This window comes from Bactrocera tryoni, chromosome 5 (assembly GCF_016617805.1).
Source record: "Bactrocera tryoni isolate S06 chromosome 5, CSIRO_BtryS06_freeze2, whole genome shotgun sequence".
Taxonomy (NCBI): Eukaryota; Metazoa; Arthropoda; class Insecta; order Diptera; family Tephritidae; genus Bactrocera; species Bactrocera tryoni.
In genome coordinates this window covers 16,897,708-16,923,193 of record NC_052503.1, presented here as the reverse complement: position 1 = coordinate 16,923,193, position 25,486 = coordinate 16,897,708, and the positions used below count along the sequence as shown (strand labels likewise).

At 33.0% G+C, this 25,486-nt stretch overlaps 2 protein-coding genes across 9 annotated transcripts in view; one reads left to right on the top strand and one right to left on the bottom strand.

The window, feature by feature from the left end:
- The window catches only part of LOC120777509 (serine/arginine repetitive matrix protein 2-like), a 162,220-nt gene that overhangs the window by 88,009 nt on the left and 48,725 nt on the right, over positions 1 to 25,486 (bottom strand). For 3 of the 8 annotated variants that reach the window (XM_040108864.1, XM_040108865.1, XM_040108867.1), the window contains exons 1-2: positions 14,714 to 14,922; positions 10,347 to 11,430 (exon numbers count right to left, since the gene is read on the bottom strand). The exons of 1 other annotated variant lie outside the window; for it this stretch is intronic. In XM_040108864.1, coding sequence (XP_039964798.1) covers positions 10,347 to 10,692 — 346 coding nt within the window. In that variant the 5' untranslated portion in view covers positions 10,693 to 11,430; positions 14,714 to 14,922. Of the gene's footprint in view, positions 1 to 10,346; positions 11,431 to 14,713; positions 14,926 to 25,486 lie in introns of those variants that run through there. 4 more of the 8 variants (XM_040108872.1, XM_040108866.1, XM_040108870.1 and 1 more) reach the window with 4 other exon arrangements.
- On the top strand, positions 16,911 to 18,956 carry LOC120777511 (probable cytochrome P450 4d14). The gene is made up of 5 exons (XM_040108877.1): positions 16,911 to 17,160; positions 17,229 to 17,615; positions 17,683 to 17,752; positions 17,854 to 18,443; positions 18,512 to 18,956. The coding sequence occupies exons 1-5, from the start codon at positions 16,998 to 17,000 to the stop codon at positions 18,853 to 18,855; spliced, it is 1,554 nt and encodes a 517-aa protein (XP_039964811.1). The 5' UTR covers positions 16,911 to 16,997; the 3' UTR covers positions 18,856 to 18,956.

Sequence of the window (25,486 nt, the reverse complement as noted above, 5' to 3'; positions counted from 1 at the left end):
CTCGCATGCAACTTTTAAAGTAGCAAAATAAACTCTTCTCCAAGTATCTTCTACGCCTATGTGTTCATAGAAATCAACCGTGCAATTCCAGAATTAACCCCGAAATATGTAGAATGCGTCACGCATGCAAAGAATTCTCGTATAATAACAGCCGCATGTCAACTCTCTCTTTTCAAGTTCAAAATTCAAAATTTTCCCTAAAGTACAACACCGTCAAAAGAGCTCATTTTCTGGACCTACCGTTAGATGACATCGATCGCAGCATTAAGCTTGTGTTCCAAGAGGGGTCTAGATCACCCTTTACTACGACTACAGTTATTTTCAATGCCCTGCTTGCACCTTAAAGATATACATAGAAGTATGTCAAGATAATTCAGCAGTAAAATTGGGCTGAGCCCATATTGAGGGATGTTAAAAGATGCTCAGGGATGCTCTTGAACTGAGAGTAATTTTGGAATTTAGAATGCTTTAAGCAGTAAAAATCATATAATGTGGCAATAAATATAAACATATTGTATATGAATAACTTAGTCATGAATTTGTTGAAGTTTTTAATAAAATTTTAACTATCGAAAGGCTATTTTACGTGTAATGACCCAAAATATATGCGATATGACAAAAAAGTTAATATAAAAAATTATCCCTCATATGCCTAGTCACAGCGAAATGAAAACAAATATGCATTTAAATGCATTAAAAAATAGCATAGCTCACATATTTTATATACACATAAGAAAATCTGTTTTTATTTTGATATTTTTATATCAAACGCGGCGAGGCAAGCTCTTAGCCAAAATTTATTTCAAAACAATATGGAACGTATCTTGGCACATCAGCTAATCCGTGTGTCTCATAACTCATATAGAGCATACTTTTATATACATATGTTTATATATATATATACACTTTTGTTGCGCACAAAGAAATCGGCATCAATGGACTGAGGAATTCTAGAAATCCGCATAAAAAAAAACAAAATTGAACCAACAAAGCACGCAGAGCACACAATAACGCACATAAACACACTTAAAGGCACACACATTGTTATGCCAAAGAAGTGTGCGCTCAATAATAAATCATTAGGAATTTGAATATGTATTTATGTTTGATATACGTGAGTCTCTTTATTCATAAATATAAAACTACAAACATACAAAGTAGTTTCAATAAAGTACGCTAGCGCTGAGCGCGTGAATATTAGGGCTATGACTGCGTTTAGCTATGAATGCGGAATTTAAAAAAAAAAATACCTCATTTTGATAATTAGTTCTGAGAGTAAGGAATAAAGGAGTTGTAAAGGGTTTTTTCATAGAGACGCTACAAAAAGAGACCGTAAGAGACCGCTCTTTCGACATTTCTCTTCAGTAAGGTTTGCCATTTGATCATGGAAAGATTTACGATCCAACAACGAGTCTAAATTATTAAAATTTACATCCGAAATTCGGAGTCAGTCAACTTTAAGAGCGCTACGTTCAAATAATGGTCGTCATAATAGTCCTGTCAGATCAACCATTGAGCGTCTAGTGGAAAAATTTGAATCCACAGACACAGCACAAAATGTTCCCGTGCCAGTGAGGCAAAAAAGTGTCCGTAATGTCGAGAATATTGCTGCCGCTAACTCATCAATTGAGGAAGACCCAAATCAGTCTCTCACACATCATTCTCAAACGTTGGGCAACTCTGTGATGTCGTTGTGGCGAATTTTGCGACAAGATTTTGGCCTCCATCCTCACAAGATCAAATTGACGCAAGAACTGAAGCCGCTTGATCACCACAAACTTCGTATGTTCGAAAATTGGGCTGAACAAAAACTTGAAAATTTACCTGATTTTGATCGAAAAATCATAATCAGCGACGAGGCTCATTTCTGGCTGAAAGGCTTCGGTCAATAAGCAAAATACACGTTACTGGTCAGACAGCAGGCCACACGTACTCCATGAGTCACCATTGCATCCCGAAAAAATTACGGCTTGGTGCGGTTTATGGGCCGTACTTCTTTCGCGACGATCAAGACCCACAAGTTACAGTGAATAAGAATCGCTATCGCTCAATAATAACCGAATATTTTTTGTAAAGAATTTGAAGACATGGACTTGGACAATATGTGCTTCCAACAGGACGGCGCCACAAGCCACACAGCGAATGTCACAATCGATTTATTGAAAAGCAAGTTTGGTGACCTTGTTATGGCCCAGTTAATTGGCCGCCTCGGTCGTGCAATGTGACGCCGTTAGACTATTTTCTTTGGGGCTACGTCGAGTCTATGGTCTATGCTAACAAGCCAGCGATGATTGATAAACTTCGTACGAATATCGAACGTGAAATTGCAGCAGTATCGGCTGATTTATGCTTGAAAACCGTTGAAAATTGGCTGCAGCGTCTGGATTTTACAGATTTCACAGAAATAAAGAAGTTTTCTTCCTTTTCTTTCCTTTGGTAGCGCTATTATTAAGTAAACCTTTATAAAAAGGAAAAAGTAAAGTTTTTCTTTTTGAAAATTGATGAATAACCATATTTTTGACAAATACGTTGCGGAATCCGAAAAATTTTGGCGTAGACTAACTTTGAAAAGAATATAGCGCTACCCCTAAACTACAAAATCACACATTAATTTTTCAAATTAGGCTGCTCAGCTGTGTGCGAAAGCTTTTAATGTATTTTTAATAATATTTTCGTATTTTTGTTGCCTGCACATTCAATTCATCTCAAAATCAACGCGATGTCGAAACCACAAATTGAGCGACTTGCATGCAAATAAAAGAGAAAAAATATAATTGTTGGCAAATTTGATCTATTTGTTTAATTTCTCATGCGAATAATTAGCGGCACGTTTCCCAAGTGTGTCAAAATTGTGAACTTTGGCGATTTGCTAACGCAAATAATCATTGTAAGGCCAATGGCGCTAGAGCAAAGCAATTATATTTTTTACAAAATTTATTTTATTTATTTTTTATTTTTTCTTAACTTTTTTTTTTAAATTTTTTTTTTAATTATTGCCAAAATAAAATAACCGAAATATTTTGAATTTTTAGAACTTAACCTAAATGCCACATCGTAAGTATGTATGTACATATGTAAATTTGTCACGCCGCCAACGACTTCAGATTTAGGTCAACCGACGAGGTGCGTGACTACCGCTTTATAGGCATTTCGACCAACAATCAAAAAAAAAATTATTTAGTGAATAATTAACTCTCTCACAGCTTGAGACGCTTACCGCTGCGCATATTGCGTAAGCAGCACTTAGGAAGCCCTCAAATGTGGCTTCGTAACCAGTTAATCCGTTGTAAGTATATACTTACGATATTCACTAATATTCAATTCTCAAAGTTCATGGTCAATTCTGCCGATTCAAGCCCACAAATGTGCATATGCATGTGTGAGTGTGTGGCTGCTTAAAAGCCGCAAAATTCCTTTGCGTGTGTAATTATGCGCACTCTTGTGGCTTCCACGCATTTATGCAACACGACATAAAAAAGCTAATTATGGCAATAATACTCGTACATATCGAGTGGTTATTGTTATTATTTTATTACGCACTTTGGCATGAAAGGAAAATGCTTGCGCGCAGCGCCAAAGCGGTAACCAAAGGTTGTACAAGAATGCTTGATGAAAGGAAAATATGAAAGAAAATGTGTGTTAGGTATGTAATACCACATGGGTTTGGTAGCTTATGTAAGCAACTATAGCAAATACCTTTGGTTAAGGTTACATTGTAGTATGACCTTGAATAAATCGATAGACCTTGTAAGAAGAAATGAAATAAAAAAGAGTAATGAAGAGGTGAGCTTATATAAAGGATAAGACAATTTTAAATTATAATTTAATTTTAAATAATAATCTAACTTTTAAGAAAAAAATATTGGTAGAACTTGTGTTAAATTAAAATATACAATTTAAGTATTTATCAGTCGTTCTGTCTTGCTTGAGATTTCGCACAATTTTCTTGGATAATCTGAATAGGCTCTTGGAAAATATTAGGTGAAACTCGGTAGCAAAAAGGTAAGCATAAATCTAAGCTCCAATAGTATTTTGCGCCTAAAAATATGCAAAACCATTACTTCAGTATGAATAAATTCAAGTTTCCAGCGATTCGAACCATTTAATAAAATAATTGTAGCATGTATGCCGTTTATTTAAAATTATTTCAGAACAGTAGCATACATTTCAGCGCCAATCATACTTTATAGGATAATAATGGACAACCAATTTTAATATAATTTGCTAAAAACGGTCATGAAAAGCGCAAAATACAAAAGAAAAATATAACGGGTGATCGAAGTAGAGGTACTTTTTTCAATAACCGTTTTTTACCAGATCATGTAATGTTATTTTTGTTCAGCATTGTTTGGAAAATCGTTCAACTTTATCACTTAAATTCACGTTCTGTAAAAAATGTGTTTCGCGCTCTTCGGTCAGCTTATGGTCAACATAATCCGCCTACTAAGCATGCTATTCGCAACACCATCACCCATCTTAGGACCCAGCATTCATAATTCGATAATATTCGACCGAATAGACCTCGTCCAGCACGAAGTAAAGTGGCACATTTTACGTCGAGATCTTAAATTGAAAGATTGTTCAAGAACTGAACTGCCCAAACGACATTGATTTCCTCTATATGCTCTTCAAAAGTTCCAAGAAGATTCGATTTTTTCGAAATTGTATTCAGCGATGAGACCCATTTTTAGCTCAATGGGTATGCAAACAAGCAAAATTGCCGTATTTGGGACAAAGAACAACCTGGAGAGATTCATGAGCTGCCATTTCATCCAGAAAACCAACAGTTTTGTGTGGTTAGTGGGCCGGTGGAATCATTGGTCCATATATTTTTTCAAAAATGACGCCAGTGAAAACTTAAACGTCAGTGGCGACCGTTATCGTGCCATGATAACCGACTATTTGATGCCTAAATTTAAAGCTCGTGATCTCGGGGACATTTGGTTTCAACAATACGCCGCCACTTCTCACACATCGCATCAATCAATCAAATTATTAAGAGAACACTTTGGTGAGCTGAAGATAATTTCACGTCTTGGGCCGGTCGATTGGCCACCAAGATCGTGTGATATCACTCTGTTTTTCCTAAGGGGATATGTAAAGACTTAAGTCTACGCGGAGTATTCCGCTTCGATTCAGGCATAGGAGCAAAACATCACGCGTGTCACTTGCCAATTATCAGTCGAAATGTTCGAAAGAGTCATAGAAAATTGAACTCAACGGTTGGACCATCTGAGACATAATCGCGGCCAACATTTGAAAGAGAAAATCTTCAAAAACAAAATAAATGCCAAAGATTAAATCTGAAGTTTCTGTGGTTTTCTATAAAAAAAAGTAGGAAACCTTCTCGAAATGGATCCCCCTTTAGTAATATTTTTCTTTTGTTATTTGGATTTTAGATAATTTGAAGCAAAAAAAATATTCCCCAGTGCCAGAGATTTGCTTTTGGGATTGTCTACGGATTGTCAAGGAAATCCAAAATTTTTTCAAAATGATTCGACGACTATTAAATCTTAAGAAAAAAGTCACGAAAAGCTCGTTTTTTCTGACTCACAAATGGAAGTAATCCCTTAATATTGTGAGTCAGAAAAAAAGAGCTTTTCATGATTTTTTTCTGAAGATTTAAATACTAAGATGCTCGTGTAATCGATTGACTGATGCGCTTCAGATTAAGAGAAATGTGTAAGTAGGCCGATACATTAGCATTTGTACATAAATAAATATTTACTTTAGCAACGAAACAAAAAACACTTAAAATTCGAAAATACTACACTTATGCTAAGCACTTGCCGGCAACCAGAAGCATTTAAATAATTCTGCCTTATATACAGTATATAGCTGAATGGATGTGATCACTTGTGTATATGCAGTTTTGGTGAGCTAATAATAAAAACTATTCGAATGCTCACTTCATTCACTTGCACTCAGAGCACATAATCCGGCAAAGACACTTGCATTATTTGCCGAAGAGAAAGGGGGAGGAGGATAAGGAAGTGGCAGACTAAATTAGTGGAAGCACTTTAGTTATGCTACACACTAATCTGGGATATTACGCGCTATTTTATATCTTTTTTTTTGGGTTGCCACACTTTCTTATATTTAAGTGTTGCATTAAATTGTTTAGCTATTTGAGCAACAAAGTCCAATAAGTAAAAAATTCTTAGTCAAATTTGTACATATAACTCGAAAGTACCCAATAAGTACCGAAAACTCTGTTATCAATGCTCAGAAACGATTCAAAGTGCTCGAAAGTACCCAAAAAATAACGAACTCTCTGGTATTAGTATTCAAGGTACTCGATAGTACCCAATAATTACTAAACTATTTTGTATCAGTGCTCAGAAACGATTCAAAGTACTCGAAAGTACCGAAAACTCTCTGACATCAGTGCTCAAAAAAGATTCAAAGTACTCGAAAGTACCCAATAAGTACCGAATTCTGTGTTATCAATGCTCAGAAACGATTCGAAGTGCAAGATAGTAGTAAATGGAAGTTAAATCAGATATTTAGACATCCATATCTACATACATATATACTCTCAATAGCAGAGCAGTCATCTGAAATAATTTGTCGGCATTTTGGTATATCAAAAATATATAAAATAAGCTGGCCAATATACTGGATATAGTCTTGAAATGATATTCAGATAAATATTTTTGAGATCTTTATCAGAAATTTCACTTTTAGGTAAATCGAGAATTATCAAATTTGTTTCCAGAAATTCCAACACATATTTCAAAAGTTCATAATATAGAAATATACTAAATATTTATGGAAATTTTTTTTTTACATTTACGAATATTAGGTTTATGTTCAGAGAGTACTTGACACCACACATGAAAATTATGTGTATCTAAAAGCACCGATACCGAAAAATTCGGTTCTCTTAAGTATTTGATACTTCCCAACACTGGCATGTCTAAAAGTAACTTAAAAGTTTTTTCCTCAAAATATCTGAAGTAATGTTCTAGAAACTATGTAACATCCATAAAAACCACCAAACGTGTCACCTGCTCCGACTACTAACTCGAGATAATATGCACTCAATTATTAAGATGATCTCATTTAAATGAGTACTGTATGTCACAACAATTATGATTCCAAAAAAGAAAAGAAGAAGAAAAGAACACGAACTTAATTATTATAAATGAGACGCAAGCGAAGACGGCAACTAATAATAGTTAAATAGACTATGATATCATGACATAGATCTTACCAAAAAAAATTAAATATCACAGCGTCAGATAGTAGTACATCACATACCTATTTAAGTACAGACGAGCACATATGTACATACATATATCTAAATATATATACATGTCTAGATATGTGTACCTATGTAGTTATGTCAGAAAATATCAAGAGTTAGAGATCTCTAGCCGAAGAGCAATAAACTTCAAAACTAGTATGACTGACTGACAGCTGAGTTATTAAACAAAAATAATTGGTCATGTGAAGAGCGAGCGGAAAAGTACACACGTTTTTGTTTTACTTTTATTTCGAAAGAAGTTAACAACCTGTGGAGATATGAGATCTATTGTGAAATATGAGCCTATTCACACAAGTATATGGCTATGTAGATATGTAAGTATTTATAAAGGTACAAAGATTATAATGGAAATCTCATGTGGTTAAAAATAAACTATTCCTCATAAAAATATAATTGGGAAGAGAGTAAAGGTTAGGTTAGGAAAAGAGAACTATTACATCATACATATAATAAATTAAAAAGAGATTTCAATTAAAAAAGCATATAAGTATTTATAAATTTTAAATTTTTACGTATTTTCGAATAGAGTTGCCACCTTCAAAAAATTAGAATACACAAAACTTAAGCAATTTAAGAAAGTCCTCAGGAGTGTGAGATTACTCAGGATATCTCGATTATATTATAACTAAAAAAAAAGAAAAAAAAAAACAAATATTTTAAACAATGTTGCCACCTATTGAAAAATATTAGATATGAAAAATTTGTAGCACTTTTAAAAATCTTCAGGAAAGTATTTGGTAAATTTCGTAATTGCCAAAAGAAAAAATTTAGAACATAGTTGCCACCTATGAAAAAATTAAACTGAGTAGAATGTGATTCAGAACGTCTTCTGGAGGGCATTCAAGATATCACATCAATAATATAATTAATAAAAACAAAAAATTGTAAATAAAGTTGCCATCTATACAAAAATAAAACCAATTAAAATATTACAAAATTTACACCAAACTTGAAAGCGTTTAAGAAAACATTCAGAAAAGCACTCGACAACTTATTTATTTATTTAATTTCTTAATTAAAAATTTTTTTGAAACAGAGTTGCCACCTAAAGAAAAAGTTAAACTGAGTAGAATATGATTCACAAAGATTTTGAAGAGTATTCAAGATATCTCGTCTAATAAAAAAAATTTAAACACAGTTGCCATCTATAGGAAAAAAGTAAAACTGTTTAAAATATGACAAAATTTACATCAAACTTGGAACTTGTTTAAGAAAATTTTCAGAAAAGAAAATTTCTTAATTAAAATTTTTTTTTAAACAGAGTTGCCACCTAAAGAAAAAGTTAAACTGAATGGAATATGATTCACAAAGTTTTTTTAAGAGTATTCACGATATCTCGTCTATAATAAAACTAAAAAAAAATTTTAAACATAGTTTGCCATCTATAGGAAAAAAGTAAAACTGTTTAAAATATGACAAAATTTACACCTTATTTGAAAATTCGTTGAAGCAATATTCAGGAAAGTAATCGACAATTTCTTAATTAAAATATATTTTTTTAACCAGAGTTGCCACCTGGCAAGAAAAAAAATGTATATGAGCAGTAAATTGTAAAATGTATGCTAAGCATAAATCGGGGAAACATAAATTTTATCATATATGTAGCATTTTTAAATAGAGTTGCCACCTGTCAAAAAAAATGGAAAGAAGTAAAATAATTTTACAAAACTGATAAGACGTAGTAAAGCTCCAGTTGGACAAAAACTCATCAGATCAGATAGATATGGATTGAAAATTTAGTATGTACATATGTATGTATGTTATTTTTAATTTATCTATACCCGAAAGTATTGGGTACATATTGGTTATACTGATTCAAAATTTTGCACCCCTTCTTTTGTTTATTTTTACTAAGATTTTCTTCTGGCAACAAAAAATAATAATTTCCTACTACATATGTTTAATTTCGGTTACGTATGTATACCCGAAAGTATTGGATATACTGATACAAAACCTTGCACTTTTTTGAATATTTATACCCCGAACAGGGTATATTAAGTTTGTCACGAAGTTTGTAACACCCAGAAGGAATCGTTGGAGACCCTATAAAGTATATATATAAATGATCAGTATGTTAAGCTGAGTCGATTTAGCCATGTCCGTCTGTCTGTCTGTCCGTATGTCTGTCTGTCTGTATATATACCCTCAGTTTTTAAGATATCCTTTTGAAATATTGTAAACGTCATTTTCTCTTCAAGAAGCTGCTCATTTGTCGGAACGGCCGATATCGGACCACTATAACATATAGCTGCCATACAAACTGAACGATCGGAATCAAGTTCTTGTATGGAAAACTTTCACATTTGACAAGATATATTCACGAAATTTGGTATATATTATTTTCTAAAGCAACAATGTAATCTCCTAAGAAATTGATCAGATCGGTTAACTATAGCAAGAAGCTTCCATACAAACTGAACACATAGTTACTAACAGAAATGCACCTGTGAAGGGTATTTAGCTTCGTTGCAACCGAAGCTAATGTTTTTTCTTGTTTTTTTTTTTTTTTTGTACTTTATTTATTCAAAAATAAGCTTTTGTTTCCTCCTATGTCTGATTTCGGTTATTTATATCCGAAAGTTTTAGGTATATATATTGGTTATATTGATTCAAAACCTTGCACTTATTCTTTTGTTTATTTTGACTAAGCTTTTTCTTTAGCAAAAAAATCGAAGTGAAAATTTTTAATTTTTTTGTTAAAAAATGTATTTCTAAATATTTTGTTGGCGGCAACTCTATAAAGCTTAACAATATTATACGCGCTAAACCACTACCTGAGATCATCAGGCAAATATAAATGAATATAAAATAAAGTGTTGACTCAAAACGCCAAAATTAGATGAAAAACTAGCAACAACAAAAATGGAAATAATTATTAGTACCTACATATATACATTTAATTTAAATTTTAGTAATGAGTAATGCATGTATAACACCAAATAATTAGTGCTAATACACGTAGTTCGCTACACGCTATATATTGACACACACATGCACACATACTTATGTACATATACACACACCCATTCAGAAAATATAAAAATGTGTGCCAATAAGTGTCAATTTAAATACTAACTTTGATCTCTCAACTTGGCCAGCTGTGGCTCGAGCGCCAATGTTGTTGTATTTGTTGTTGCTGCTGTTGTTGCTGTCATTTTATCATTATAGCGCTTATAACGATTATCATTGTTGTAAGTGTAATTCGCGCTAATGGCGCGCAAATTGTTGCTGACAGCGGCTGCGTCACTAAATCTGTTGCCATAAATGTTGTTGCTGTTGGCGGTTGCAGCAGCACCTGCAACTGCTGCGCCAACTCCACCAACTCGATTTTCTTCATCGCCCAGTGCACCATTGCCCAGATTGGACGTTGACGTCAAATTCAAGACACCTTCGCGTATGAGGCACTCCTTAATGGCGAGCATAATGGCGGCTTGCGGATTGTCGATTGTCAATGTAGCGGTAATTATTTATTTCCACTTGAAACAGAACACAGATTAACGGTGCAGAGTGTTGTGGGTGGCTGGTTAAGCGATTGTAAGGTGATTGCGATTGTGCAACGTTGCGTTGCAAGATAAACACCTCAAAGGCTTGTTATTGTTGGAGTATCACTTTTTTCGTTATTATTTTTATGTATGTTTGCACACACACACTCTCATATGTGCGCTTTGGTGAGACAATGCCAGTGCATTTACCAGCAAATCACGTTTTATTTACTTTAATGCACTCACGCGCACTCACACACACACACGCTTAGGCGAGTGTGTGCATGCAGTTCTTATCTTTTTACAGAACGTTAGGCGCTTACGGTGTGTATCTGTCGGATATGTTATCTCACAGCGATGGCAAATAGACACGCAGCCGTCGCTCCGTTGCTCCGTCGCTGTGTTTATTTATATTTTTAAAGGCGGCTAAGTATTCTTACGTGACTGCATGGATTACACTTGCGCGTGCATATACATATGTATGGCAAACATACAGACACATGTAAGCAGCATTTGTTGGTTTTGCTTTTGTAAATTTATTATAATTCAATGCACTTTATTTTATGAGCCGAAGAACTGTTTGCGGTGGCTTGTATATTTGTTTAATTTTCTATATATGTTTATGTGTGTATTATGCCATAAACAACGCTTTTTTCGAGATACACAGAGAACGCTCGACTGTTACGGGGGGTAAAACAGAATTTTGAATTATTATTGTTTATTATTTCTGCAAATTGTTGCTGTTGACTGCACTTTTCAACTCTTTCATTTGAAATTATTTTCAATTTCTTTAATTTTGTTTGCGATAGTATGCAGCTGAGATTTTTTTTAATTTTTATTTTGATATTTTTTTTTATTTTTTATTTTGAAATTTATTTATTTATTTGTTTTTCGAAAAATTAGTTTATTTGAAACATTTTTGATAATTTTTTTTCGAAAATATGCAGCTAAACTGATTTTCAATTTATATTAAAAAAACATATTGAATTTACTGTATAAAAATTTTAACAAATTTAACTTATTTTTAATTTACTTATTGTAAAAAACTTGTTGATAATTATTGTTTTCCGAAAGTATGAAGTTTAAGTTAATTTTAAGTTATTTATTTTTACTACTTTATTTTTTATTTATTTATTTATTTTTATTTCTATATTTTTTATTTATTTTAAATTTTTTTGATTTTTTTGTTTTTGAAATGATGCATTTTAACTTATTTTTAATTAATTTATTTTTAATTTAGTTATCTTAAACATTTTTGTTTGCTATTTTTTTTCGAAATTATGAAGTTTAAGTTAATTTTAATTTATTTATTTTTACTACTTTATTTTTTTATTTTTTTTTTGTTTTTTAAATTATTTAGTATAACTTACTTTTATATTATTTATTTTGAAAACTGTTAATTTAATTTTCATTTTTTTTTCAAAATATATATTTATTTAAAAATTTTTATTTTGTTTTGTTTTCGAAATTATGCATTTTAACTTATTTTTAATTTAGTTATTTTAAACAATTTTTTTTTACATATTTTTTGTTGTTTCGAAATTAACTTAATCTTAATTTATTTATTTTTATTACTTTATGTTTTATTTATTTGTTTTACATTTTTTTTTAAATTTTTCTTTTATTTTCGAAATTATTCAGTATAATTTATTTTTATATTATTTATTTTGAAAACTTTTTAATTTAATTTTAATTTTTTTTTTTCAAAATATGTATTTATTTCGAAACATTTTTTGTTTTTTTTCGAAATTATGCATTTTAACGTATTTTTAATTTATTTGTTTTTCATTTAGTTGTTCAAAAAATTTTTTTGTTTAAAAATTATGAAGATTAACTTAATTTTAATGTATTTATTTTGAAAATTTTTAATTTCATTTCCATGTTTGGAAAACATTTTTATTTGTTTAATTTGAAATTTTCTTGTTTATTTTGTTTTTGAATGTATACAGTCCAATTCATTTAACTTAAAAATTCTGTTTTTGTATTATTTTAATGTTTTTGAAAATCTTTCTATTTTAATATGCTTTTAATTAAAAAAATTGTAATCTAACTTTTTCGAAACTATGTATGTAGTTTCTCTTATCTATAAATTACTTAGTTTACGAGTTTTCGAAAATATGCAATTTCAAAAAATTGTTTTTGAAATAATGCAGTTTAATTTATTTTTAGTTTTTTTTTATTTTAAAAACATATTATTTAATTTTTTTCGAAAATATTCACATAATTGGAAATTTTTTAATTTGACTTTTTCGAAATAAAATTTATTTATTTATTAAAAAAAAGTAGTTTATTTAAAATTTTTCTATTCAGTTATTTCTAGTTTTCTTTGTTTTTCAAATATATTATTTAACTTTTTTTCGAAAATATTTACATAATTGAAAATTTTTTAATTTAACTTTTTTCGAAATTATTTGAATATTTTTTTTTATTCAATTAATAAATTACATAAATTTGTTTTCGAAGTTATGCAGTTTATTTAATTTTTTTTATTTTTAAAATATTTAATTTAATTTTTTTGTTGTTTTTTTGAAATATTACCAAGTTTAATTTTTTTTGGAAATATTCACTTAAATAGAAAATTTTTAATTTAATTTTTTTCGAAATAAGTGTTTATTTATTTTTTTTTTTGAAAAATTAATTTTTAAAAAGTTTTTCTAAAAAATTAATTTTTATTAATAAAAGAGTTAATTTTTATTAATTTTTTTTATTAATCAAGTTTTGAAAATTTTCTTGAAATTTGTTTAATATCTTTTTTATTTATACTAAATATATGTACATATGTATATACTAAGAAGATAAGTAATTAATTTTTTTCTTCATCATTTTTTATTTTTATTTATTTCTTTTTTTTATATCCTGAAAATATGAAATATTTTTGTTTTGTGTTTTGGTAAATTTTTCAAACCCACAATTCAATAGTTAAATGATTTTTAAACTGAAAATTATTTATTAGTAAAATCTTGTATTAATATTCTGTTATTTTTTTATTTTATAAATTATTTATTTTTATCTTATAAATTTGTTTATTTATATTTTTACGTTTATTTTTAAATTTTTTCTTAGAAAAGCTATACGCTGTTTCTTTTGAATAATAATAAAAAATTAATTAATTGAAATAGATAATTTAATATAAAAAGTAATAATTAATTAGAGCAATTTTATTAAAATAAAAAAAAAAACAATAATTAACTAGACTATTTAAATCTTTTATTAATTATTTATTTTTTTATTAATTTTTTATAATTATATTTTAAATCAGGAAAATCCAAATGTTTTTTATTTTTTATATTTTCATAAGCTTTAAATTTAATATTTTAATGAGGAGATAATTTAACGTAATTAATGAAATTTTAAAAAAATTTTTAATATTTTTACAAACAGTTATATTTACTTCTTTGATATTTCTGTATAAAGTTTCTTGATTACAATTTATCTTTTTGATTCAAATTATTTATTTTAAATTTCATAAATTATTTTTAAGTTAATAATAAAAATGAAAAATTAAAATATGTTAAAAATTAAAAATAATTAGTCACTTAATCATCAAACCAATTTTTTTTTATTATTTTTCCATTTTGTTTAAATTTCTCAGTTATTTATTTAATAGGTTTATCAATTAATTTTTTTGTATTTTAATTTAATTTATTTTTTTTTAATTTATTTACATATTTATTAAAATTTTATTTAAAATTTGTTTATATACATATTGTATATTTAATATATTTTTCTCTATTTTAACTAAAAATTTTCATTTCGGTTTAATCCCTTTGGTTATTGTGTTTATGTTCTCGTAATTATTTTTACACCATTAATTAATTATTTTTTACTTAAAAATATTTTTAATTTTTTTATTAAATTTCATACACTTATTTTGCTTTAAGTATGTATTAAAAATATTAAAACTAAAATATTTTTTTTAATTCTTTAATTATTTTCTTCACAAAATTCTATGCGAATTCACCTAAGACACAGTTATTAAAAGAGAAACCCAATTTCAGATCTTCACTTCCGCCAATAGAAATCACTGCTAATCACAGAGCACACACTAGACATCCGTTTGGCGAAAAAACATCAACTAAACTGAATGAATTTCACTAACGTGCCACAAAAGTGAATTTTCAACTCAACCAAAGCCAAAACCGAAACGCGGATGTGCTCGCACCGTAAACACGTTGAACGCGACACTATTAGCTACCTACTTGCCACTTGAAGATGCCCGCTTTTGCAACTGACGGCGGCCGCATAGACGAAAGTGCCTAGAACTCTCACCAGACCAAGAGCGAACGACCAACGCACAAATACACCCACATGTGGGGAGCCACACACGAATACACAAACACACACACAAACAGAAGGCACACAAAGAGGCACATAGAGCCAGAGGCAATCAAGTGTCTAATAGAAACACATGTAGAATGTGTCAGCGGGCACACGAAGCGAAAGAATTAAAACAAAAACCGAAAAACATGAAAAGAAAATCAATTAAAAGAGAGAGTCGAGATTGCGATGAGCTGTTACAACTGGCACTGTGAGCAAAGAGCCAACGTTGGGGAAAATGTGTGTGTGCGGTGAATTGGAGTAAAGTGAAAATTCGTTAAAGCAAAAGTGCTGATAATAAATTTCAGAGCAAGTGCAGTTGCGGGAAACCCTCGTATGTGTATGTATGTGTGTTTGTGCGGGTAATAAAAAAAAAACGAAATTAAAAACCGACAAGCTATAAATAAAGCCAAACAAAGCGGAATCGAAAGAAAACAAAGCGGCGGCAGCAGAATTTGAAATAAACCGCACATGGCAAGCTGGCCACAGCGCAGCAAATGAAAACAAACACAGCAGAATGCGATGAGAATAATATAAACGAAATCGTAGAAATTCAATACATAGAAGAGCACAATGAAGAAGCGGCAAAAATGTATAGAAAGACTTCGCAAAACGTGCGCTGCAATGCTGAACACGCTCGCCGTTCAAAGCACAACACAAAACAGCTGATGTGACAGTGGGACAAATTGCAAGAAAAATATATTCACTTATTGGAGAATAGTGACACATTTCTTGTAGCATAATCCTCAATCCATTGATTGATGCGATGTGTGGGAAGTGGCATTGGTGCCGTCTTATTGAAACCAAATGTTGACGAGACCACGAGCTTTAATTTCAGGCATTAAATAGTCGGTTTTCATAACGCGATAACGGTTGCCATTGACGTTTTCGGTCTCACCGGCATCATTTTTGAAGAAATATGGACCGATGATTACACCAGCCCACAAACCATACCAAATCGTGTTTTTTCCTGAATGAAATGGCAGCTCTTGAATCTTTTCAGGTTGCTTTTCGGCCCAAATGCGGCAATTTTGCTTCCTTACATACGCTTTGAGCCAGATATGCCCTTCGTCGTTGAACAAACTTTCGCTCGAGAACGTCGGATCTTCTTAGAAATTCCATTCGCCGGTTTTCGTAAACACTCTCAGCTATGGCTGCTATATTTCCTTCACTGCGTGGTGGAAGTGGTCTATTCGATCCAATATTATTCAATAATGAATGTTGAGTCTCAAGATTATGGCCGATTATGTTGACCATAAGTTGAAGGAACATGAACATTAGAAATAAAGTTGAACGATTTGTAAAGGTTGTATAGACGTACATATGTATGTCTTTCCATGATAAAATGCCAAGCCAAAAATAACATGAGTCGTGTCAATCTTTAGCTATGGTTTGGCGTTGGCTTCTCGTATGACGTATATTTCAGCTCAAGTTAAACAGAACCTTCATCGGGCATTACTAAGGACCAGAAGTTCTATGTATAGTGTGACACTATAACCTAACCTGGCTTACTGGTCTAATATTTGGAAGATATGTATGTATGTAATTCGATAAAATTTCCGAAGGCGTAGGGATCAATAACAGTTATTGGTATTAAGATAAGAAAAGATAAAATAAAATATTTTTTTTTTGATTTTATGATAAAAGTAGAAATAAACACATTTTTGTGCTTTGTAAGCATTACCAATCTTAAAAATAGAATCAATAATAATGCAATGACTTATCTAATCGTTAAGTCCAATGCATATCTTGATGCTTGATGTACCTTACTTATCTTAATAACATGTTAATCTAATCGGTTATACCATCGAAATTTTTACTGCATTACTGCTAGATGAAAAAATTTAATCGCCAGCGAAATAGTTGAGGTTTTGCCTCTAAAGGCAGTCGACGGTTTCTGCGATTCTTGATCAATTGAGTAAAAAAATATGTTTTTAGCGCTTTTGATAGGCCTGCTGACGTTGCTCATAGTCGGCGACTACTTGAGAAAAAGGCGACATAACGAGATTTTCAAGAAAAATGGCATTAACTCTATGCCAAGTTTGCCAATTATAGGCGTGGCACATCATCTCATCAAAAAGACACCAGCTGGTAATCAACATTGAACAAGCAACAACATTTTATAATAAAAAAAACTATATATAATTCTCATTCAATAGATATGATCGAGTTCACCGGCGAAGTGCTTAAAAATATCGGCAAAACCTGCAATTTATGGCTTTTGAACCAGTCGACTATTTTGACAGCAGATCCCGTATTTCTCGAACCACTATTGAGCAGTCAGAAAGTGTTGACGAAAAACAATCTTTACGGGTTGCTAAGTCCATGGTTGCGTGAGGGTTTGCTACTTAGCACCGGATCTAAATGGCATAGTCGACGAAAGATCATAACGCCTACATTCCATTTTAAAATCTTGGAAGAATTTGTAGGAGTTTTTGAGCGACAAAGTAATGTTATGATGGGTTTGTTGAGGGAAAAAGCTGATGGTAAGACAGTGGTGAATCTGTATTCGTTTGTTTGTGCCATGGCGTTGGATGTGATAGCGGGTGGGTACTGACCGAGTTGTTGAAGAATCCGGAAGTATTAAATGTTTTTTTTTTTTTAATTTACTAGAAACCGCCATGGGTGTGAAAATTCATGCGCAGTTGCAACCAGATTTGCCTTATGTGAAAGCTGTGCGAACGTGAGTATTGTGATATCATTAGGGACCGCTGGGGTCGAACGATTAACAACTATAACGGTCAATTTTATTTTTATTTTTTCAATATTTATTTCTACCGTCAGCGTTTCGGCCATTACTTCGGCGCGCTTTGTATCAATGCTGCAGAGGTTCGATTTCTGGCTATGGCTCACTGCTAACTCCACATATAAGCAGCTCCACAGTAGCATTGCGTTAATGCACGATTTCACCGGGAAAGTTATCGAAGAGCGACGAAAGCTGCTGGAACAAAATATAAAAAATCCACAAGCAACACAAACCAAAATATCCGAAGCCCAACAAGACGACGACGACGAAGATGTTGGCCGGAAAAAACACACAGCTTTCCTGGATATGTTGTTGCTGGCAGAGACCAATGGTCAACCACTGACCAACAACGATATACGCGAGGAAGTGGACACATTCATGTTTGAGGGTCACGATACCACGACTAGCGGCATTTCATTCACTTGTTATTTGCTCTCGCGTCACCCGAACGTACAGCAGAAGGTGTTCGAGGAGATACGCGCTGTGATCGGTGATGATAAGCAGCGATCGATCACGTTACGCGATCTACAGGAACTAAAATACTTGGAATGTGTTATAAAAGAATCGATGCGTCTGTATCCACCGGTACCCTCTATTGGACGTTACATTGAGCAGGATATTTATTTAGGTGAGTTAAGAAATTGTGTGTATAACCACAAGTCAGATCTTTTTATAATGAGATTTACACATTTTTAGACGGCAAGCTTTATCCCGCCAATACCAATGTGACAGTTATGATTTATCATGCATTGCGTGATCCTGCGTATTTTAAGGATCCCGAAAAGTTCATACCCGAACGTTTTTACAGCGATAACATCGAAAAAATAAACACATTCGCCTATGTTCCCTTCAGTGCTGGTCCACGTAATTGTGTCGGTCAAAAATTTGCTTTACTCGAGATGAAGAGTACGATTTCTAAGATTTTACGTCACTATGAATTATTGCCACTCGGAGAGGACGTGCGTCCTTTAATGAACTTGGTTCTTGTTTCTTCAAATGGTGTAAATATGGGCTTAAAATCGAGGTTATATCACAATTGATCCATATGAAAATTGCTACTGTTTTGCATCGAAAAGTCGATCGTAAAAATATGTAAAATAATTCAGAATTTTTTCTTGAAAGATTTTTAACTTATACTATTTTATGCGCAAATAAATTTTATGTTTTTTAATGCTGATATTTAGTAGTTATTAAATGTTTCTTTGAAATATGTTTTAAACTTTGGGTTTGGATAAACTTTAATATCCTTCATTAATCAAACAAGTTTTATAAAAGTCCATATTTTATAATAGTCGAGGTCACCACCCAACTGCGTTAATGGTTTGATGAGGAGTCTTCTGTGAGAAAGGGATTAAAACTGGGCCAAAAGTGTACCAGCTGGATGTTGATGAGCCTTCTTAGGCCCGGTAAAGCAGTTATGCAATACTCTCTTCGACGAAGAGCATTAAACCTTGCAGCAATATTCTGTTCCAGCCCATAAGGAGGCCATAAGCCCAGGTGCTTTCATAGCTGCAGATGCTTGGCCGTTCAGATTTGACCATTGGACTGCAAATTGTGGTTGAATGCCCCACAGAAATTAGGACCAGCATTTTGTAAAGGTTGGTTGATGACCAGCTTCTATGTGACTGTGAGATCCTGCGGGTCTACGGCAGGAGATCTACTCATTTACTTCTACTGAACAAAATTAATCCTGATGAAATCCTAAGAGTTCTTATTGGACGTACTATATGGCTAAAAAATACAGTCGGATGCAATTTGAAGTGGAGACATTCTGGCACTTTCTCCATTTTCTAGTATCTGAAAGAATGAGGATAAATCATTACCTTCGGCGAACCAGGAGACGTAATCGAATACTATTCATTAGTCATCTCAACAAATTTATGATGAGCTCAAATCCTTAGGTACAACAATGGACCGGCCTTAAAATTTGTTCAAGTAAGATTTCTGTTAGAATCGTGTATTTAACCTAACCTAATCGAATCGACTTCCAAAACTTTCAACGCGTTTTTTTTTCGACACTTTTTTTTCAGATTTTCCGAAACAGCTGGACCGATCGACTTGAAATTTTTACACGTCCTTCTTAGGTATTTTTGTAGTGATCGAAGGTATTAGGATTTTTGAGAATCATTTCGATTTTTATGGGACTACAAGTGAAGTGTACATTTTTGTTTAGAAAATGCGTCTGTTTGTGGAAAGCCCTTTTGAGTGGTCCTTGGAGAGTTACTTGTATTTATCTCTTAAAAAAATAACAGAAAACACGTTTTTCTGACTTGCAAGTGGATATAATCCATAACGGCAAATAATATTTTTTTTTTCAGACAGATGGCAGCACTTTTTGCAAAAAAAATTAACAGAACGCTTTAAAAGTACTGCTTTACTTCAAAAGTTGATTTAATTTACATCAATAATTTGGTAACATATAACTGCAGTTAATATTTTTTAGACAGGTGGCAAACTTTTTTTTCAAAAAATGAACAGAACGCGATAAAAATAGTGCTTTATATCTTCAAAAAATCACAGAAAACGCGATTTTCTGACTTGCAAGTGGATATAACCCATAACACCAATTAATATTTTTTTTGTTTTTCAGACAGGTGGCAGCACTTATTGCAAAAAGTTAACAGAACGTGATAAAATTAATAATTTACTTCAAAAGTTTATTTAATATACAAAAATGTATACTGCAACGAATATTTTTTTCAGACAGGTGGCAGCACTTTACGAAAAAAAATGACAGAACGCGGGAAAAGTACTGTTTCACTTCAAAAGTTTATTTAATTTACAGTAATAATTTGGTAACCCCATAACGGTAATTATTTCTTGAAGACAGGTGGCAACCCTTTTTTTCAAAAATTTAAGAGATAGGGAGACAAGTACTGCTTTTCATCAAAAGTTTATTTATTTTACAATTTAATTTATTTTTCAGCATAGGTGGCAACTCTATTTGCTACATTATACAATAGGTATTATACCTATAAAGTAACAGCTCACTTCTTTTGTAATTTCGTAAGTAATTACAAGGAAAAAAAGAAATCTGAAAAATATCACAAGCAACTAATTCAATTGCCCGCCTCAAGTAGCCACAGTAAGCTCAAGACCTCGTATGTTTCCATATAAACAGACCTCACATTCACACCTAAAGAAGCTGCATAGAAAAAGCGCAAGTTCAAGAGCATATTCTATTCAAATTACAATTTACACATAAACTAAAGTTTATACTATATATTTATACAAACATATTTACATACATATATACATATGTATGTATATATACATATGTACATACAAACACAGTGTGACATTTTAATTGAAGTGACTTATGAATAAAAAAAATTGAAACGTCAGTCAGGAGGTCGGTGAATAGCATTTTATTTATGTGATTATTAAATGAAGCATACATATGTATGTATGTGTGTGTGTGGATGTGTAGGCATAGCGAAAACGTACAATTCGCCTGTGAACTTCCTGAATCATCGCTGTAAACAGTGCCTACACATACATGCATACATACAAAAACATTTATATAAGCTGATGCAGTATGAAGTCAATAAACCACAACATCTTCAAGCAGCTTTGTATGCGCCAACACCTTCATACGCAAACACACATGCACATGTGTTACAGTGGTGACTGCATTTACACATGTCATATGCAATTTATGTCTGTCTTTTTTCATTTATTCCATTTCTGCCATATATTTTATTACTTTTGTCTGCGGAATTGCAAGCAATAAACAATTGCCACTGCTAGGAAAACATATCTGCGTCACATACTCGCACATGTGATGACAGCGATAAGCAGGTAATGCCGAGATATACGCCAAGATAATGTGAATTACTGCATTCATCTCATAAAAAATAATAAAAAATTCCTGTGAAGCCTCCATTATGCGTGATTAGTTTGATATTGAGTCAAGTTACCTTCACATAATTAGTATTGAGCAAGAAATGCATTATGACATATCTAATGGCGGAGACTTCCTTGTTTTTCAACAAAGCGGGGTTTGCAAAAGTCTGACGGAACTTGGTACTAGCGTTCCACACTCTAACAGGCTTAGTTTTTACTTCAAAAATCACTGAGTAATATGAAGCAGACAATGCATTTAAGGTTGTCCGAATAAGAGTTGGTGGATACTATTTGCCGGATACATTTTTGAAAAATATTCTCTAATATTTGCTAAATGACCAGCGGCCTTAACGGTCTTACCAACTCCTGGACAGGACTATAGCTTTGACATGGACTGCGATTAAAAGCTAACATTTCCTTGGATTTCGTATATGCAAAAATGGCTGTTGGGTTATTTGGTTCGAGAAAATCAAGGAACCTTACCGGCAAGCGCTGATACTGCTGAATGCGCGTCCCTAAGATCTCTCAAAGAGTCCAAATGGCTTCGAGAATATGACTAAGGATCCTACGGATGCCAAGGCCCTCAACATCTTAAATTGAAAGTGTACAAAATATAGCTTGTGAAAGAACTGAAGCCGTTCGACCTTCCCAAGCGACATCGCTTCGCTCTATGGGTTCTTGAAAAGTTCCAAGAAGATCCGACGTTTTCGAGCCAAATACTGTTCAGCGATGAGGCTCATTTCTGACTCAATGAGTATATAAACAACTAAAATTGTGGCATTTGGGACGAAAAGCAACCAGAAGAGATTCAAGAGCTGTGATTTCATCCAGCGAAAATATTGGGTTGGTGTGGTTTGTGGACCGGTCGAAACATCGATTCATATTTCTTCGAAAATGATGCCGCTGAGAACGTAACCGTCAATGGCAACCGTTATCGCGCTATGATAACCGACTATTTGATGCCTGAAATTGAAGCTCGTGATCTCGGCGATCTTTGGTTTCAAGAAGATTGCGGCAATTCCAACATATCGCATCAATCAATAGACTTATTGGGAGAGCATTTCGGTGAGGAGATAATTTCACGTTTTGGGTCGGTCGATTGGCCACCCAGATCGTGTGATATCCCAACGTTAGATTTTTTCCTGTGGGGATATGTAAAGTCCAATGTCTGTGAGGACAATCCCACTTCGATTCAGGCAAAATTCAGTAAAGCATCACGCGTGTCCTTCGTCAGTTACCACTCCAAATGCTCAAACGAGTCATCGAAAATTAAACTAAGCGGATGGATCATCTGAGATAATCGTCAAAAAATAAATGCCAAAGAATGTTTTTTCGATTGATAAGAATTCCCCATCTAATTTGAAGTCTCGGTGTGTTTTTTTTAAGTAGGAACCTTGAAATGTATCACCCTATATACACATATACTATGAATACGAATAAGTAATCGTTTCAGCGCCTTTTGTAAGCATTTGTATTAATTAGTTTTTCACCACACTTGCGACTCTAATTATTTATTCAAAGCAACAATTGCGGCGGCACATGTTACCCACAACTCTTGCTAGATGACGGTTGCTACCGCTCGTATGAGCTGTTATACTAGCTGTCATGTCAAATGTCATGAAAATGCAACGAGGCAGACACGCGATGACTGACGGTGTCTGATCGGCAATGTTTGTGCGCCACAATTGAAATCAGCTGATCGGCGCATATTTTTCCAACCGTTATTTCAACTATGAAATATATACATAAATGTAATATGTAGAGATATATGTACATACATACATGATATATAGTGACATATGAATTGACATGCGCGAAGCATTTCAAGTTTTTTTTTGTGAAAATTGTATAATTTTTCTTACAATGTAAACAATGAGTTTTACAAGTCGACGGCATGCGGCAGCTTACATACATATGTATGTACATACATACAGGTACATACATATCTGCACAAAATAAATATGTGCACTAATAATTGACTTTGCGCGGACGCAGCAGATCACAGCCAGCAAGCGCTTGGTTCACGCGCGTTCCGTAGCTGACGGTCCATGGCTCGCGCGGTCCGCTGCTCGTGGGAGGCAATTAATTCGTTTTGCTTGAACTTTTGATGGGAATTTGTGGCAGCGGACGCGGTCGCTCGCGATCGAATCGCTATGAGAATTGCATTAAATTTATTTATTGGCTTTAATGGACAACACGCCGATGGCAGGCGCTGATTTTTGCTCGCTGCCGTAATTAGTTTGGCGCGAGGTGTTTGCCGCTTTTACATACACACATTCATATGTACGTAGTCGTTGTCGTATGGTGATTATTGCACAATATATTGCAATTTTAAAGCTTAATATTCGTTCCGTTATATTGAGTTTTGTTTATTTGCACATAATTATTTTGCTCGTTTGCAATCAATTGAAATCGTGATTTGTTTTACTAGACATTGCTGTAAATATTTACATTCATGTTATGACACATGGAACCACTTCCGTGAAATATTCGCTTAGTTGGTCGGGCAGATTTGGCTTCTTCGCTTTTTTCAGACTATTAATAATTCGCCTTAGGGATCCCGGCAATTCGGTGGTATGACTGAAGGTATGCGCTCACAAGTGTTTAAGATTTGACGTACCAAACTCGGTACAGTCAATAAGGAAGTGCTGATATATTTCCACCTCGTCTTCTTGCATAGAGCTTCTGCAGATGGCGTCTGGTAAGGTTCCCAGCCTTACAGCATGGACGCCAATAGGGCAATGACCTGTTAAAACCCCTACAACTGGGGTGAAACCAGCCTTACTGAAGAATGCAAAGAGATCACTAGGTCGCTTGTAATCGATCTTAAGCCAAAAAGATTTTGCAACTTCCAAACAACTTACATAGATTTCCACGTGGTAAGTACAGCTTTCTTCTTTGTTACTACCAAATGAAAGCATTTAGAGTTGGAAAGTACATATGCGTTGATATGAATAACGCGATCTATCCAAAGTCCTATATGATAGTCTTTGCTTCTGTACCATATGTTTGAAAATCATGGGAGTACTACAGGGCGCAAGTTAGTGCTTAATGGCAAGTGTATAACTGGCTCAAAACGTGAAATTATCTGCTCACCTTGAAGCTCAAAGACTTTCCGCGATTTTTTTTTTTTTTGTTTTTGATTTCAATGAAGCTGAATTTATACGACTATATTCAGTCATAGTCTGGTACATATGAAGTGAATGGAGGTCATGAATCAAGAATAAAAATCAAACTAATCGAAGAAAACGAGTTAAAGAAACCCGACTCTAAACCAGATTTAGTCTGACAACTCAAGTCAAGGAAATGGTTAACAGTGAAAGCTACTCAGCAGGTTATAGGCATTCGAGTTCGGAGTCGTTCAGTGGCGAAGAGTAGAGGTGAAGTAGATGTTAAATGGACGGCACGGTGCTAAGCTAAATGGCATGCCGATGTAATATGTTGCCCTTAACTTCAGTTGATTTCATCTCATCAAATTTGAACCGGACTAACCAAAAACTACATTTATATATGTTAAGACAAATCTTTATTATCCTTCAAAAGAGGCTCCCGAGCTAATTCAAACATGCCAAAGCTGAATCCAACTAACCATACACTTGTCATAAGCAGAGGTTGGGTTGATTCTGGCCTTGTGCCAGATTGTTGTTCAATTTCGACGTCATATTCAAAAACTCAAGCTCTCATTTTCGTTGTCAAGCATCTCTTTTGCGACCTCTACTTGACGTCGTTTTTATAATGCGCTTTGGTTACAGTCTGGCATTGACAACTTTCATACCCAAAACATTAACCAACATTTGTGGAGTTGTTCTGAAAGAAATGTCGTCA

Bases quoted from the DNA above. Each gene is read 5' to 3' on its own strand.
- LOC120777511 (XM_040108877.1), top strand. From the start codon at position 16,998: ATGTTTTTAGCGCTTTTGATAGGCCTGCTGACGTTGCTCATAGTCGGC. The intron at 17,753-17,853 runs GTGAGTATTGTG...TTCTACCGTCAG, and splicing joins TATGTGAAAGCTGTGCGAAC to CGTTTCGGCCATTACTTCGG. The intron at 18,444-18,511 runs GTGAGTTAAGAA...ACACATTTTTAG, and splicing joins TGAGCAGGATATTTATTTAG to ACGGCAAGCTTTATCCCGCC.